Genomic DNA, 16,722 nt, shown 5'->3' with positions numbered 1-16,722 from the left:
TAAATACCAATTTGTTTTTCATTTGATAAATAAATTATTAAAATTTTCAATAAAATTTAAATAATAATTTCATTTTAATTAATTTATAGTAGGGATGTAAATTAATAGGGTATCATGAAAATTAAAATATCCGATCTCAAATTTATTTATATCAATAACATTAGAATTCATCCCGAATTTAATTAAAATTTAATTTAAATTATCTCAATTTGTCTTAAATTTAATTAAAATATATAAAAATATTTTTATTAATAATTTTCATTTAAAAATTTAATATTTTTAAAAAATATTTAAATTTTAATTTTTAAATAAAAAATATATAAAAAATTATAAATATTATTATAAATATATATTTTTTATATTAAATTAATTATTTATATAAACAAATTTAGATAATAAATATCTATATATTAAAATTTGAATCCGATTTAAATTGCAAAGGTTACTATCTTTTAAATTCAAAGTTATTCCAAACACAATAATAATTATCTAAACATATTCTATCTGGTTGGATCGAATTAAATACACAAAAAAAGTTCCATAGGGTTAGATATCCAAAAATATGGGATACTTTGCCACCCTGGTTTCTGGTGCTTATTGTATGGATTAATTTTCCAGACCCGGCTCAGCCGCATGTCGCAGTCCATAAGCAAACTGACCGGCGCCAGCGCTGCAGTTAAAAGCAAAACAAACACAATACTCAGTTTCCACTCCAAATAAGACAAGAATAGCCCTAACAAGGTGCCGCGAGAATGTAGAGAAGAATCAGCGGTACAATGGTCATTTCATATTATTTGTGCCCTATTCATGAAATTCTGTAGCGCCCAAATCATCTCTCTCATAATCATCCCATTCTCATGTACTAGACCTTAATTAATCTCCCAAAAATATTATCTCCATTATTATTATTATTATTTATTTTTCTTTTCAAAGAATCCCTCCAATTCGTTGTTCATTTCATTTTCTCTTCTTCTCTGCACAGGAAAGAAAACCACCAACAATAACCAAATTTGGAAAATGTAAAAGTGAGGCCTTCTTTTTCTGTCCGATGATAGTATTATTCGGCTATACTTTCCACATCCAAATTAAACAAATCCTACTTTTTTTTTCATAATAAAATTTCCAGTGATCAAATTTCTTTTCAGTTTCTGCCAGCTCTCAATCTCTGAGCATCACTGTTCTGAGTGTAAGGAGCTCGGCGTTTCTTTATCGAAGCAGATTCTATTTGAGGTAAAAGAAAGTATCAAAGAAAATATCCTCTTACCACCCTGCTTAGATATTTTTGCTTGTACGTGCTTTTTGGATTAGATCTTGTCTGGTTTTTATTTCCATGCTGCTGTAATTTGCGCGGCAATAGTTTCTGTTTTATTAATTTTGCTCTTTAATTGTTGTTCATTTGATTCCTATTAGCTGTGATTTTCGTTGATTTGGTTATCATTTTGAAACCCAAGTGTCGGGCACATTTAGCTTGGAGAATGAAGTGTCTCAGACGATTCGCTTCTTGGGTTTTTCTCAACATGGTAGTTTTGTAGGTCAATCGATGCTTAGTGATTAATTTTTCATAATCTGAGGTATTATATAATTAGTTTAAGGCGGAGTTCATGCATTTTCAACCAGATGGTAAAAGAGTCCCTCTTGAAGTATATCAGTTTCTGTGTAGTTTGAGTTGCAGTGGAAGTATTATCGACGGGTTTTTAAGCTAGGGTTTGTTAGCAAATAAACAGATTACTTGTAAATTAGCTGTTAGTGATAACCAGATGGTTCCTTTTGCTGCATTTGGTACTTGAGCTGGTTCTGAAATACAGCTTTGCCATTTGTTTGTTGTGAGGTTCTTGATTCATTGCTAATTTAACAACTTTAGGTCCTTGGAAGTGAATCCAATGTGGTAACCATATGGAGTCAAAGTATGACAGTTAAAAGTGTAATTACTTAATGCCTCAACTTTTGTGCGTAGTTATGGAGTGCCCATGGATTATATCTCTGATATTGCTGTTTGCTGCACTGGTATTGTCTCTTTCAATCCCATTTTTGTCATAACTTGAAACGTTGTAGTTGAGGGTTGATGCATCCTTGTTTTAGAAGTTGAAATTACAGGAGGAAGGTGAAAGGGTCAGTTGCTCATTTTTGGCTGTTAAAACGGTTACTGCCTCAATAAATCTAGTTTAATGCTTGAATTGCTAAAAATGTAGAAGCAAATAAAAAAAAGTACTTAAACAGTCATCAAGCATGGTGAATTGTGTGAGTAAGCTCAAAAAATTTATGTTCAGGGGCCCAGTAAATTAAGCTATTTTCCTAAGATGAAGATTATGGTATAAGAAAAGTGATTGTTGATTGGTGCAAACAAAGTCCTGGTTAATCCCTTTGTTAAAATATTAGTATAACAAACATGGATAATGCTTTAGGATCAACATAACCTTTAGCAGGCTTTAATAGGTTCTGCATTATTTATATTTGCACATTTATTTATTTGCTCCTTATAATAATTGAGTTATTGGGTGTAAACTATAAAGTGTAGGAAGTCTATTGCACTAGGACAATGTACAGAAGTGTGTGTTTTTTTTTGGGGGGGTGGCGGTGGGGGTGGGGGAAGGGAGGTGCTAGAGTTAAGCTATTTTTTTGCTTGTAAATCTGCTATTTTTGTAGAATGTTTTAGCAGTTATTTTTTCTTGCAATATCTATTATGAAAAGCAACTAACCAAGTGCTTCTTTTCTCAGATTGTACCAAACAATGGACTTCTGGAAGTGCACATCTTCTATTAGTAAGGCACCTTTAAGTACTTCTAATAATGTGGTGGAGAAGTCCCGGCTTGAACAACAAGAGAGGACTGATGTAGATGTAGACCTTAGAGAAGTTTACTTCCTGATTTTGCATTTTCTTTCCTCTGGGCCTTGCCAAAAGAGTTTTGGACACTTTTGGAATGAGCTTTTGGAGCATGAGCTTCTACCTAGAAGATATCATGCATGGTTTTCAAGAAGTGGTGCATGTAGTGGACATGATGATGATGATGGTGTATCTCTTCCATTGAGTTATAATAAATTGGTGGATAGGTACACATGCTCTTTATTATTATTGTTGTTATTATTATTATTATTTTTTTATTATTTTTAGATTAGGTTATTTAGTTTTCTTATCATATATTGTTTCCTTGTATCACAAAATTTGTTATCTTGTCATTGTAGCCTCTTATTATTGCATAAAAACTATACCTTGGAGCATTCTGATGTTCAAAATTGTCACTTGAAAGTTGAACGATGACAGTGGTTTAAGAAGTTTAGCTGCCTTCAAAGGATCTTTTTCCATTAATTTAATTTTTAAAATAATGCTGCTCAGGTACCAATTATTAAATAATAGAATTTTAGACTACTTTCCTGGGTAATTTTGAAAAATGATTAAAAGGAGATATATATTCTAACTGAATCTAAGCATTGAAATTTTTCTGTTGGAGCTCATGTTAAGGATGGTCATGCATTTCTCAATCAAGGGGATGCTTGATAATCTGTGATGAGGAAATTATTGCTATCAAGACTTAAGAAAGTATCAAGTAAAAGGGAAGGCTGCATCTATTAAGGGAAAGTTTGAACTTTGAATTAAGATCCTTCTATTCATAAGCTGGAAGAATCTGTTTGTAAAAGACCAGAATGTTTCTTGCTTTATGCTTGTTTGTATACTTTGTTGTGGTTGCTGTCTTCTTTTATTTACTTGTAACGCTAATAAGACATCTATGGATTTGCCATTTGCATAATTTATCAGGTATCCTCATATTGAGAAGGATCATTTGGTGAAGCTTCTGAAGCAACTGCTGCAGCACATAGCACCTCCTGTACTTGACAAGCCTGTATTACATCGTCCAAATGCAGCAGATGTTCCTACTTTACTGGGATCTGGTTCTTTTTCGCTTCTGGATTGTATGTGATTCCTCAGTATAATAGTACTGTTCTATAAAGTGATTTTTTAAAGTTATTTCAGATCAATTATGGCAACATAATCTACTTTGATGTAAACTTTGTTTCCTCAAACAAAATCAACATTCAAGAATGTGATTTCTTGCCTAAAAAAGTCTTGATTTTACCAGCAAGTGCTTTTAGTCTCAGGGCCTGGATGCTTTTATTTTCATGTAAAAATGATGATGTGTAGGATCAGGATCAATCACCTCGCTTAGTAAAGCATAACAGAGTAATGACCTTCTCAGGTCAAAGGAATTCACTAGGTGGTTATTTGGCGGCTAACGACTCTACTTGACAGCTACATGACGATGGCATGGTTTCATAATGCAATGACATTTGCTTGGCAATTTCTGATTCATCTGCTAATGGAAGTAATAACATTTTCAGAATTCATTGAATTTAAAGACGAATATTTTGCTGCCAACCGACTATAGTGGAGAAAAATGTTTAATGCATTGGATATGAATATATATATAAGTTCTCTTTACCGTCATACTCTGGTCCATTTATTTTTCTTCCTTCAGGGTGCTTTGTAAATACCTTTCAGTCAATGACCTGGCTGGATTTCTCAGCAAAAGCAAACTTTGTAATTATTTATGTACCTTTTTTACCTCTTGCATATTTGAAATTGTTTTACTTTTTGTTGTCTCTGTCAGTGTCCACTTCCATTACTTGGTTCTTTCTGAGTTCTGCTTGAACTTTTCTCCTCTCTACTTTTTCCCAAACTATGCTCGTCCCCTTTTCAGGTGTTAGCAATATGAATAAGCAAGCTAAGCATCTGCCTGTGCATCTGCGTTGGCCTCATATGCAGGCTGATCAGGTGCATGGTTTAGGTTTAAGGGAGATTGGAGGAGGTTTTACAAAGCATCATCGTGCTTCATCCATTCGCTCTGCATGCTATGCTATTGCTAAGCCTTTGACCATGGTGCAAAAGATGCAAAACATAAAAAAGTTGAGGGGACATCGTGATGCAGTCTATTGTGGTATGTTTCTTATTGCTACATGCTTTTATAATAACATCTTGCACTTTTGGCAGTTCTTTAGATGACTTTGATTTTTATACTTTACCAAATGTTTTTTAGGCTATAGCCATTGTAATTACCTTTTGGTGCATCTCTTTTTCCTATCTGTTTATTTGGTCTATGGTTGTGCAAGTAAGAATCATTATATTGACTAGAGAGAGCTAAGAATTGATATTTTGCCGCTTTTGTTCTTAATTCTGTGTTGGCAGTTTAATATTAACAATTACTGAGTTTGAAATGACATTGCTTGTCTCTGTAGCCATATTTGATCGCTCAGGTAGGTATATGATTACTGGCTCAGATGATCGTCTCGTCAAGGTTTGGTCAATGGAAACTGCATTTTGCTTGGCAAGCTGCCGAGGGCATGAAGTGAGTTTAGACTTTGGATTGCATGGGAAAATATGGTATTTTAAATCTTTAGGGTAGTTTTTTGAATTTTTTTATCTCATGTATTGAAATTCAGTCTTCTTATTGCATGTTCTAAGGGTGACATTACTGACTTGGCTGTAAGTTCAAACAATGCTATAGTGGCATCTGCTTCTAATGATTTCGTCATCCGAGTTGTAAGGGTTCCTAATTCACCTTTAACCGTGCTTTCTTTGTATGACACACACAGATATATATGTCATATAATGTGCCTTTCCATTTTTAGCTAATCCATTTATTTTTATCAAATTCCTCTAACTTTTGATATTAGTAAAAGTTTGGCCAGCTTACTGAAATGAGCAAAAGAGGTTTATTTTAGTTGTTGACAAATAAAATATGAAACTTTATTTACCTTCATATTGTCTTTCTTTTCTCTAATCCTCACTCATTCATTCACTCACTGTCTCTCTCGTTCTCCAGGCTTCACTTCATCTTTCTCTCACTCTTTCCACTCACCTACACAACCATCAATTCAGTCTGATTATATAATGAACAGTCTGATTAGAGCAATTGGTGTTGCTGATAACATGTTAAATCTGATGGTTATGGAAGCAGAATTTTATGCTTTTTCTTCTTTTTTCTGAAACTAGATAAATAATCACAGTTCGATTGGTACACATTTCGTTGTTTTATGGATTGGGTTTTCTGCACTTCCAATTGTGCTTTCAGTATTAGTAAGCTAACTGAAATTGCTACGAAAACCAAAATTTGCAGGTTAGAATTAAAAGGATTGACTAAGATTGCACTTGCACAAAATAGTTATGGTTTGTTGACAAGTTTGTAAAAGTAAAAAATTAAATATATTTTATTTTCATCAATGAAATAATATTTTTTTTTTGCCAACTTCAGTTAGGTGGCCAAAATTGGTGCTGATGATAGAAAGTTAGGGTACAATGGACATAATTAAAAATTGCCAAGGACTGAAAAAATGAGAAGTATTTTTTATAATTAATTTGCCTTTTTTTGGTCTACTGAAGTGGCGCTTGCCAGATGGTTTGCCAATATCAGTATTGCGCGGGCACACTGGAGCTGTTACTGCCATTGCATTTAGTCCCAGGCCTAGCTCTGTCTACCAACTCTTATCGTGAGCCCTCTATCTTTTGCCAGTGCTATTTATTTATTCAGTTGATGTTGATCTGCTGTGTCCGTCTTATAGCCCTCATTTCAGATTGGACTTTTATGATAATATTTCATATGTTCTTTGCTATTTTTCACAATGAGATATCATGCTTGTGCATTTTCTGTCTACACCTGCCTAGGAGGCACAAGTATGGTTTATTTTTTGTGCAACAGCGTATGTACTAATGAATCTTACAAATGGACTTGACATCTCGGTGACATTAGGTCATTAGCCCATCAATTGTACAATTCCAAATGAATATAAATAAAAACAAGTAACAAGTCTTTTATTAATTGCCCCAAATGCAAATATCATGTGCCAATTGCTTGATTGTCTTCATGTGTGTGCATCATGAGATGATGTTGACTTACATCATATACTTCGTGACATATTGAATACCACCTTTGTTTATGTCAAAATTTTATAATTGCTTTAGCATCTAAGTCATTTCCCTTGTCAGAATTCTTTGGGCGTTGTTAGTTAATCTGCTAAATTTGTAGGTCATCAGATGATGGAACTTGTCGAATCTGGGATGCTAGATATTCCCAGTGCAGTCCACGAATTTATGTGCCAAAACCTTCTGATGCTATTGCTGGTCAGATGTCTGCCCATATAACTGGTTTCCTAGACGTACTTATACTGCTGATATGAAGTCTTTGTAAATCAGAATTTTCTGCAGGTAAGAACAATGGTCCATTTAGTAATGGACCCTCTTCAAGCAATGGTTCACAGAGCCATCAGATATTATGTTGTGCTTACAATGCCAATGGGACTGTCTTTGTCACTGGTAGCTCTGACACTTATGCAAGGGTGTGTTAAACATATAACTCTTGAAATAACTTCTGTTGTTACATCCATTTTTGCACTATGTATCGTTTATATCTGTTAATTTTGCTATAATTCTAGTGTCATATTCTTATTAAGAACCGAACACTTGCAGGTTTGGAGTGCCTGTAAATCTACTGCAGATGAGTCAGAACAACCCATTCATGAGATGGATGTATTATCTGGGCATGAAAATGATGTCAATTATGTTCAGTTCAGGTTAGTCAGTCTTTGCTAATAAATGGTCTCCCTTTTAACTTTTAAGGTCTCACATTAACCATGCTGCTTCGTTTTGCAGTGGGTGTGCTGTTGCTTCAAGATCTTCATTGGCTGACACTTTGAAGGAGGAGAACATTCCCAGATTCAAAAATTCCTGGTTTGTTGATGTCTTCCCTTTCAATATAGTTACTGTCCTTAATTGATTTCAAAATCAGTCTCTTTTATGGTTGTGTAAAAACACTCAATTGGACTTCTACTTCTTCTTCTTGGTAAACGTACTTAAAGCTTATTACTTAAAATCTCATTATTCTTAGGTTTTGTCATGACAACATAGTCACTTGTTCTCGTGATGGTAGTGCAATTATATGGAGTCCTAGATCGCGCAGATCCCATGTGAGCTCCACTGAACAAGTTCCTCATCATTATTTCAGTGTGTGGTTATTGATGGAGGCATATTTTGTTTTACATGAATCTTTTTTTTTTTTCGGAATTATTTGCATCATAAATTTTTTAAAGTTTGAATAATGTAACCAAGATCAATAAAGATACTGGTAGGGATTTGGATGCACTCTATCTTACAATCCTGTGCTGTCTTAGGGAAAATCTGGACGTTGGACTAAGTCATATCATCTGAAAGTTCCACCTCCCCCATTGCCTCCTCAACCTCCTCGGGGAGGTCCACGTCAAAGAATTCTTCCAACTCCTCGTGGTGTTAATATGATTATGTGGAGCTTGGATAATCGCTTTGTGCTTGCAGCTATAATGGGTAAAATAGTTACTGTAATAATTACCTTAAATGAGTTGGCCTTTCCTATTGTTTAATAATTTTTATTTCTACTTTGAAATATTTTGGGTTTTAGTTTCATGGGAAATGTTTTCCTATGTTCATTTTCTTTATAATATGAACATGGTTCTTAGAGTCATTTTGGACCTGCGTGAAAACCTCAACAGCATAGAAAAGAAATCTGGAAAAATCATTTCTCCTAATTTATCTCTTGTTGCAAATGTTGGATCCTAGTCTATCTAGATATGTAGATAACAACTGTCGTATGAAATTGGATATGAATCTTGTGCTAAACTCTGTCTAATTTATGTAGATTGCAGAATATGTGTTTGGAATGCTGCAGATAGTAGCTTGGTACATTCTTTGACTGGTCACACTGCATCTGTAAGTGGTTTCTTGATACTTTAATTCTCATCCTAGATTGAGGATAATAATTATGCATCATTATGTCGTGGATCATTTTCAGAATCTTATTAATCACCTTTTTATTGCTGAAACACTTGGTTAGCTTTATTTTTTATTTTTTATGTATATTTTTTTGTGAGTTGAACAGAATAACATATAAACGTACTTTTGATATTTGTGCTTGACATGGTAGTTGCCTCAGCAACCTGAAAAACCTTATCTGCTTCATCCTATTGTCTGTCATCTCAATTTTATCTTATTATTATTTTAGTTTATTTTGCCTTGAACATTGACAGCTTCATCATTGACCTTTTCGCAGTCATATGTTTTAGATGTTCATCCTTTCAACCCTCGTATAGCTATGAGTGCTGGATATGATGGAAGAACTATAGTCTGGGATGTACGTTTCTAGTCCATAAGTTTCTACTATGCCACTGAGCTACCAGTGCCTATTGCTTATATCTCTATTGCATGTCTCTTATAGATATGGGAGGGTGTTCCCATTCGCACATATGAAATTGGACTTGGACGTTTCAAGTTGGTTGATGGGAAGTTTTCTCCGTAAGTGAATGATAAAATAAAAAATGTTGGAATCTTTTGCCTTTTGTTCTTTCAGCAAGCAAACAATTTTTTCCTACTTAGTTATTTGTATAGGTATCATGATGTGGCTTGTACATGAATTAGAAATCCTTATGTCTAATGAGCATTCGCTAGTTCAATTTAAGTATTGCATATTCTTCTTTTGTCTATGAATTAATGCCTACATACTAACTCTATGGATTAAATAGTGGATTTTATTCGTTACGAACTCACTCCTTTGTTATTTGAATTTTTTCCCCTTTGATCAAGTTATCCATGGACCATTTGCTGTGGTTTTAATTGGTTGGCTTGTCACTTCAGTACCAAGACACAGCACTAGGAGGGTTCATGTTGAACATAGATTACAAATGTAAATGTAATTTCTTTCTTTGCTTGAGATTCGTGTGAGGCAGTGATAAAAGTTTAGGATTGGTGCCTTGTTTATGCCCATGTCTTTCTGTGACAGCATTTGAAGATATGCAAGTAACAGCTCATTCACAAGGGCCAGTAATCCATCCTACCTTCTTTTTATTCTGTTGATGTTCTTACTTAGACATAAGAAAGAAAACACAAGGAGAAAATATACATTCTCTTTGCTCACTGGTTACTGAGCAATATTCTGTGATTAATTTTGAGTTTTGTCACTAAAATAAACTTTTGAGAGATGGCAATGTTATAGGAAAGGGGATAAAGGTTAATTTACAATCTGGGACATGTTTGACTTGCATCTGATCCTAATAATGGTGTGATGTTCAAACAAATGTTCTGAATTCCTTCAACTCATGTAAATTAATGTATTCATGTCTAAGTCTTTAAGGTTTGATCTGGTTTTGAATGTTATTGCTAGGCCTTAACTTACTAAATGTAATCATCACTAACGTAAGCTAACTTTTATCAGTGTTAACTTGTAAAAAAGAAACTAATAACCATCACTGAATTTCAGGTCCCTAGATAGGCTGTCCCTTGCCAAATGTCATCAAGTTACTGTGTTGGATAGTTTAATATTTTCAGCGCTTCAATCTTTACATTATTAATTTTTTTCCCAGGAAACTTAAATTATTAGTGATGTGTCAATGCATTTTCATTTTATCCTCCCCTCCTTTCCTCCCTTCTTCTTGGATTCTTAGAAGCCAATCCTTTGGTTAGCTGCTGCTGGTTCTTATTCTCTTCCTCTCTCTCTCTCTCTCTCACCTTCTTCCCTTTTTTGATAATACATCTTCTTCATCCTTTAGGGATGGAACATCAATAGTGCTTTCAGATGATGTTGGCCAGATACATTTATTGAACACAGGCCAAGGGGAATCGCAGAAGGACGCCAAATATGATCAGGTATAGGAAAATTTCTTAAGTATTTAATTAAGTGTTTAGCATGTTTATATATATATATATATATGTGTGTATATATTTTGTCACTGGTTTTACATTTCTTTGCAGTTCTTCCTTGGGGATTATCGACCTCTTATCCGTGATTCTGCCGGAAATGTTCTTGATCAGGTCGGTTCCCATTTACTATTACTTTCTTTGTAGTAACTTTCATGCTTATGTGATGGTCAATGTTGAGTACTTACAGAATGGGGGAGAAGAGGATAAAGTACAAACTGAAGCAGACTTTCGACTTTTTTTTCTCTAAATGTTGGTACAGATGAATACCATTCCAACATTAGTACCATGACTTTGGCAATTTAAATGACAATGGCATCATTTTGTTGATCAGTAGAATTGATAAGATATAGAATGATCCTTAGATTTTTGAAGTTTTGAAGATCAGTCCTGCAACATTTCCTACTCAAGTGGGTTTGCCTCCACTAGAGTTTTTTTTCCCCTATTATTCCCTTATTTCTTTCCTAAAATAAAAAGCTACTTAATTGCCTATAGTCCCCATTTGTCTTGGACTAATATAAATAAATATATGGCTGATTCTGATAACATGATAGTAAATGTAAAGAACAAATGTTGTTAATCGAGAAGTTTCCTTTTGAAGGTAACTGATTAAGGGTAACAGATCTTTTGATGCCTTCTATTTTTTTATTTTTTAACTCAAGATCATTTATGATGCAGGAGACACAGCTCCCTCCACATCGAAGGAACATTCAAGATCCTATTTGTGATTCCAGTATGTTTATTACATATGCCAGATTATTTGAGATGTTGTTCTGATACAATAGACCTCTGACATTACAGTTCAATGGGAAATCCTAGGTATGATTCCATACCCAGAACCTTATCAAACCATGTTCCAGAAACGTCGACTCGGTGCACTTGGTGTTGAATGGCATCCTCCATCCATAAAATTTGCTATCGGTACAGATTTCAGTCTGGGCCTGGATTATCAAATGCCTCCTTTGGAAGATTTGGATAGAATGATTGAGCCACTACCGGAGTTCATAGATGCCATTTACTGGGAACCTGAGAATGAAGTCATAAGTGATGATACTGACTCAGAGTATAATGTTGCAGAGGAATGCACCAGTGAAGGAGAACAAGGTAGTTTGTGTTACAGCTCTGCTACTGATCCAGATTGTAGCATGGATGACAGTGACAGCGAACATAGTCATAAAGATGGCCCTCGCAGATCAAGAAGAAGAAAGCAAAAAAGTGAAGTGAGTGGTGCTGCTTCAATATCAATTCGTTCTTGGATTACCTTGTTTTTCCTTTTTGAAGGAATACCTTATTGAAACTAATGTTGTTGCTTTCCAGGTTGAGTCCTCTGTGAGGCATGTCAAGAAAAGGAATTTGAGTGAGCGTGATGGCTTGATATCTGGGAGTAGTGGTTCTAAGAAATTAAAAAATAGCCGGAAATTTTCCAAGGGAAAGTCTTCCAAGGTAAAGTCATCCAGACCTCAGCGTATTGCAGCACGCAATGCCCTAAATATGTTCTCCAGAATTACTGGAACATCTACAGATGGAGACGTTGAAGATGATTCGGAAGATGATACATCCAGCAGCGAGTCAAGTCTGCAAGAATCAAACATTCCAAGAAAAATATCTGATAAATACTTGCAGAACATGCAAGATAAATATGTGGAAGAGGAAAATATAGTCAAAACTCACCAACTCCCTGAATCTCAACCAAATGCTGGAAATAGGAAGAAATTAGTTTTGAAGCTTTCACTGCGTGGTTCTAAGAAGCCTGTGTCTCCGGAAGACAGAATGCTCAATGTTGAGAGACAGGTATATGATATGAATCCAGATCCTAGACCTTTTCAAGAAACTGAAATCAATTTAAGCTCCAAAGATCTAGGGTCATCTTCCTCACATTTGTTTGATGCGGGTCTGTCCCAAAATCAGAATAATCATATTAATAGTGGAGGGTATCCTGAAAAGGTTGAGGATGGCATAGAGGGATCTTCAGGTGACAATGGAAGCAAAATCAGACGGGGAGAGAACAACATCTGTACTTCCAAGAATTCAAGATTAGGGGATGAGATCCCAGGTGATGCATCCATTGGATTCAATGCTAGTTGTGATGCGCACAAGGAAAGCAGGAGTGATGTTCATGGGTATGTTAGACCTCAAAAAGTCTCTATTTGTCCATGCAAATATGTGTTTGCATGTATTCATTACAAAGAATCTGTAATTAAGGTGGCATGTTGCCTTGCAGGGATGGGGAACTACTTGAAGTGGATCAAGATAGTGCCACAATTGAAGAGACTGTTCCTTCTGGTGTAATACAAAGTTCTTTGACATTTTTATCATCTTCACTGGGTGAACTTCAATCAAATTGTGGTGCTTCTGCCGGCACTTGTGATAAAGCTCCTGATGGGGGAGATGAAAACCGGTCTTTATCTGATAAATGCAGTAACCTTGATTCAGTGGAAGCAAGAGAACATGCTGGTGTAAACCATTGTCAGGGATTGAAAGAGAATCCTCTTCCCAAGTTAACAAAAATAAAAATGAGAACGAGAGGGACTTTGGGGGGAACACCTTCAAAAATTAAATCTATGAGAGCTGTGGATGATTTGCATCAAGATGCAGTTGGTAGAATGTCTGAAGGTCCCTCATACTTGGAGCAAAATCAACTCTTAGGAGTGCGAGGAAATGACGAAGGTTCTGGTAGATCAGTTTCTTTATATGATGTTCCTGAAAGGGAAAAGTCGCATAAGAGCATTGCTGATTTAGAAGATTTAAATCATGATGTGGAAGAAGATGCGTCGGATGCAATACATAGAACAAGATTATTGAAGATGAAGGAAACTTCTTGGGAGTCGCATGATGATATGAACCATAACTTAAGGTTCAGAGTGGGTCATGAATTGCCAGGAACATCAAATATTAATGGTGTTGAGCTCCTATCTGAAGAAATGATGCTGAATTCGAGAATTGCAGTGAGATCAAGGTCTGCTAGAAACAGGCGAGTTGATAATTGCTCAAGTCCTTTGATTTCAAGGAAACCAAGTCAACCTGCTAGGAAATTGTCATGGCTGATCTTGTCAAAACATGAGGAAGAGTATCGATATATTCCTCAGCTAGGTGATGAAGTTGTGTATTTGAGACAGGTGCTTTGTAGTCTCTCTTGATTCATTATTTTTGTTTCTTTGAGTCTTGAGCCAAAAGATGAGCATCAAATAATTATTATTTTGACTAATTATCTTTAAATTGTGTTTATTTCAGGGTCACCAGGAGTATATTGAATCAACAAACTCATCAGCAACAGGTCCTTGGAGTTTGATTAAGGGTTACCTTGGTGCTGTAGAAATTTGCAAGGTTGAAAGCCTGAATTATGCCCCAGCTGCTGGTTCTGGGGATAGCTGCTGTAAAATTATACTCAGATTTATAGATCCTTCATCTGGTGTATTTGGTAAAGCCTTTAAATTGACCCTGCCTGAACTGATCAATTTTCCTGATTTTGTTGTTGAGAAAACGAGGTATGATGCTGCTATCAGTAGAAATTGGACCCATAGGGATAAATGCCAGGTGTGGTGGAAGAATGAGAATGGGGAAGGTGGTAGTTGGTGGGAGGGTAGAGTTCTTTCTTCAGAACCGAAATCTGATGAATTTCCTGATAGTCCTTGGGAGAGATACTTTATTCGATACAGGGCTGACCCGCTTGAAAACCATCGACACAGTCCTTGGGAACTGCATGATCCTGGGACCACATGGGAGCACCCGCATATCGATGTCAAAATTAGTATTAAGCTACTAATTTCTTTTGATAAATTAGAGGAGTCGGTGAGTGCAAATCAGGTACTTTTTTCATGTCACCCTTTCTATTAAATTTGATAAGCAACTTGCATCTGAAAGTCCAGCTATGTTGACATCACGAATATGTAGGATGGAAGGTTTTCCTCGTAGTTTTGATAGATTCTTCTCAAAATATCTCAGGATTTTTATGGAATCGAGAAATTGAATGAAGCATCTCATAAGTTGGATTTCTTTAACAGGTATCTAAATTTTGCAACTCTCTTTTATCCAACTCCACTATTTCTCTGGTTATGTGTGTCAATATGGATGGGCCCACTATTTATCTATTTATTTTATATTGTGCTAATTATCAAGAAACCAGCTTCTTCGGTAGATGATAATAATTATAAATCTAAAGGTTGCATATCTTCCTAATAACCATTTTCACTGTCAATTAATGGAGATGTGATGCCACATTGCTTAAGCATTTGCAATTGGATAAGCAGTCCTTATGGAAATATAGGATAGTTAGTTGCATTTATACCTTCGCCATATGATTTTAAAGTAGCCTTGAGTTCATCAGCAAGGTAGAAATTTCGGAGTGGTCTGATCTTTAGCTGCTTATGTTTCTTGCAGGTTTCCAGTTCCTCTGTGTCCGGATATTATCCGTTCAAGGTTAGAAAACAACTATTACCGTAGCTTAGAAGCAGTGAAGCATGATGTACATGTGATGATGGAAAATGCACAATCTTATTTTGGCAAAAATGCTGAGCTATCACACAAGATGAAGCGGCTATCCGAATGGTTTTCAAAGAAACTGTCAAAACTCTGAGAAAATTCTCCATAGATTCTCATCTTTTAAAACTTTTTGCCTTTTAACCTTCTTGCTGATTGATCCAATTTTTGTAAATGGAATCCTCCATAGCTGACGGTAAAAGCATATGATGAATCCATTTTGTCAAAATGGGACTGGGAGGGTTGATGGATTGATGAGTTAGTCTCATTGTATAGCCTCATTTTCCAGTTTTAAAAAATAGAAACTACAATTGCCCTTCAATTTTGGCTTTTAACAATTTCTCTAATGAAGTGAAATATTTCAGGTTGATCAAGTTTGCAAAATATATTATATTAAAACCTATTGTTTATTTCTCATATGATATCACAACACAAGCAAAAATGCATTTCGACTTCTGCAAATACGTTGGAAAGGGTCATTATTTATTATTAGGGAGATTTACAATTTAATTTCTGAATATTGCTATTGCCATTATTAACAAACTGCATTTTCAGAAATCTATTAAAACATTCTTAATTTTTCTCTGCGTCAACGAAATAGTCATTCTATCATCTTTTCCTTTAAAAACAGATAAAGAATAATAGAGAGAATTTTTAAATTTTAATTTTGTTCTCAAATAAAACCTTTTATTTAGTTTTTAAATATTGCTATTATTAACAAGTCAATTCCTATATTTTCAAAAATTTATTAAAACGTTCTTATCTTTTCTTATATATAGTAAATTGTCTTTATCATTTCTTTCCATTAACTAAATAATCCCTTTTTCTCCTCCGCTTCCATAGTGATAATGAAGGAGAAGAAGAAGAAATAAGAGAAGAAAGAAAAAGAAGAAAGAAAAAGAAGAAAAAAAGAGAAGAAAGAGAAGAAGAAAAATTGAAGAAGAATAAAAGAAGGAAAAAAAAAGAATAACTAAAGAAGAAGAGGAGGAAGAATAAAAAAAGGAGAAGAAAAAGAAGAACTAAAAAAAAAAAGAAGAGGAAGAATCAATGAAAAAAAAGAGGAGGAGAAAAAGGGAGTAATTTGGTTTTTTGTTATATTTTTAATGGCAGAAATAGACGAAATGACTATTTTATTTACGGAAAGAAACGATAAAAACGTTTTAATAGATTTCTGAAAATATAAACACTGACGTGTTAATAATAATAATATCCAAAAACTAAATTATAAATTTTTCTTATTATTATTACTAGAAGTAAGTAACGTATTAACTTTGTTTTGTATTTTTTTTAATAAAAAAATCATAATAATGACATATTAAGTTTTGCATTTAATATTTATTTGATTTAAAATAATTTATTTATAGTTGTATTTTATTTTTAAAAATAATAGGTAGAAAACTAAATAATCCTAAGTGACAGAATAATCAGTCTATTGAACATGCAATAACTTGCATAAAGATAATTCATTACTCTTATTTTTATTCAAAAGAAAATTATAAGCATACAAAAATTTGAAGAACATGAATTGATATAATCTTTCT

At 34.4% G+C, this 16,722-nt stretch overlaps 1 protein-coding gene across 7 annotated transcripts; it reads left to right on the top strand.

Annotated features, from left to right (window-relative positions):
* The first annotated feature begins 757 nt into the window (after positions 1-757).
* LOC110613189 (bromodomain and WD repeat-containing protein 1) lies at positions 758-15,549 on the top strand. Of its 7 annotated transcripts, none has more exons than XM_043962025.1 (25): positions 760-1,230; positions 2,716-3,048; positions 3,752-3,906; positions 4,692-4,928; positions 5,227-5,336; positions 5,453-5,530; positions 6,371-6,477; positions 7,014-7,108; positions 7,181-7,323; positions 7,454-7,557; positions 7,637-7,714; positions 7,872-7,950; positions 8,155-8,323; positions 8,655-8,725; positions 9,066-9,146; positions 9,231-9,307; positions 10,558-10,654; positions 10,760-10,819; positions 11,384-11,438; positions 11,525-11,925; positions 12,023-12,825; positions 12,927-13,821; positions 13,937-14,494; positions 14,648-14,706; positions 15,083-15,549. In XM_043962025.1, the coding sequence occupies exons 2-25, from the start codon at positions 2,729-2,731 to the stop codon at positions 15,276-15,278; spliced, it is 5,028 nt and encodes a 1,675-aa protein (XP_043817960.1). In that variant the 5' UTR covers positions 760-1,230; positions 2,716-2,728; the 3' UTR covers positions 15,279-15,549. The 7 variants fall into 7 exon arrangements, with proteins under 7 accessions (XP_021609920.1, XP_021609928.1, XP_043817960.1 ...); XM_043962029.1 differs by having other exon boundaries at positions 761-1,230; positions 7,193-7,323; XM_043962015.1 differs by having other exon boundaries at positions 766-1,230; positions 13,937-14,509.
* Positions 15,550-16,722: the final 1,173 nt, after the last annotated feature.

Source organism: Manihot esculenta, chromosome 1 (genome assembly GCF_001659605.2).
Source record: "Manihot esculenta cultivar AM560-2 chromosome 1, M.esculenta_v8, whole genome shotgun sequence".
Classification (NCBI taxonomy): Eukaryota; Viridiplantae; Streptophyta; class Magnoliopsida; order Malpighiales; family Euphorbiaceae; genus Manihot; species Manihot esculenta.
This window is presented reverse-complemented; position numbering and strand designations above follow the sequence as displayed.

Excerpts from the sequence above, each read along its gene's own strand:
- LOC110613189 (XM_043962015.1), top strand. The coding sequence starts at position 2,729 with ATGGACTTCTGGAAGTGCACATCTTCTATTAGTAAGGCACCTTTAAGT. Across the intron at positions 6,478-7,013 it reads TCTGTCTACCAACTCTTATC|GTCATCAGATGATGGAACTT; the intron begins GTGAGCCCTCTA and ends CTAAATTTGTAG. Across the intron at positions 7,715-7,871 it reads CCCAGATTCAAAAATTCCTG|GTTTTGTCATGACAACATAG; the intron begins GTTTGTTGATGT and ends CATTATTCTTAG.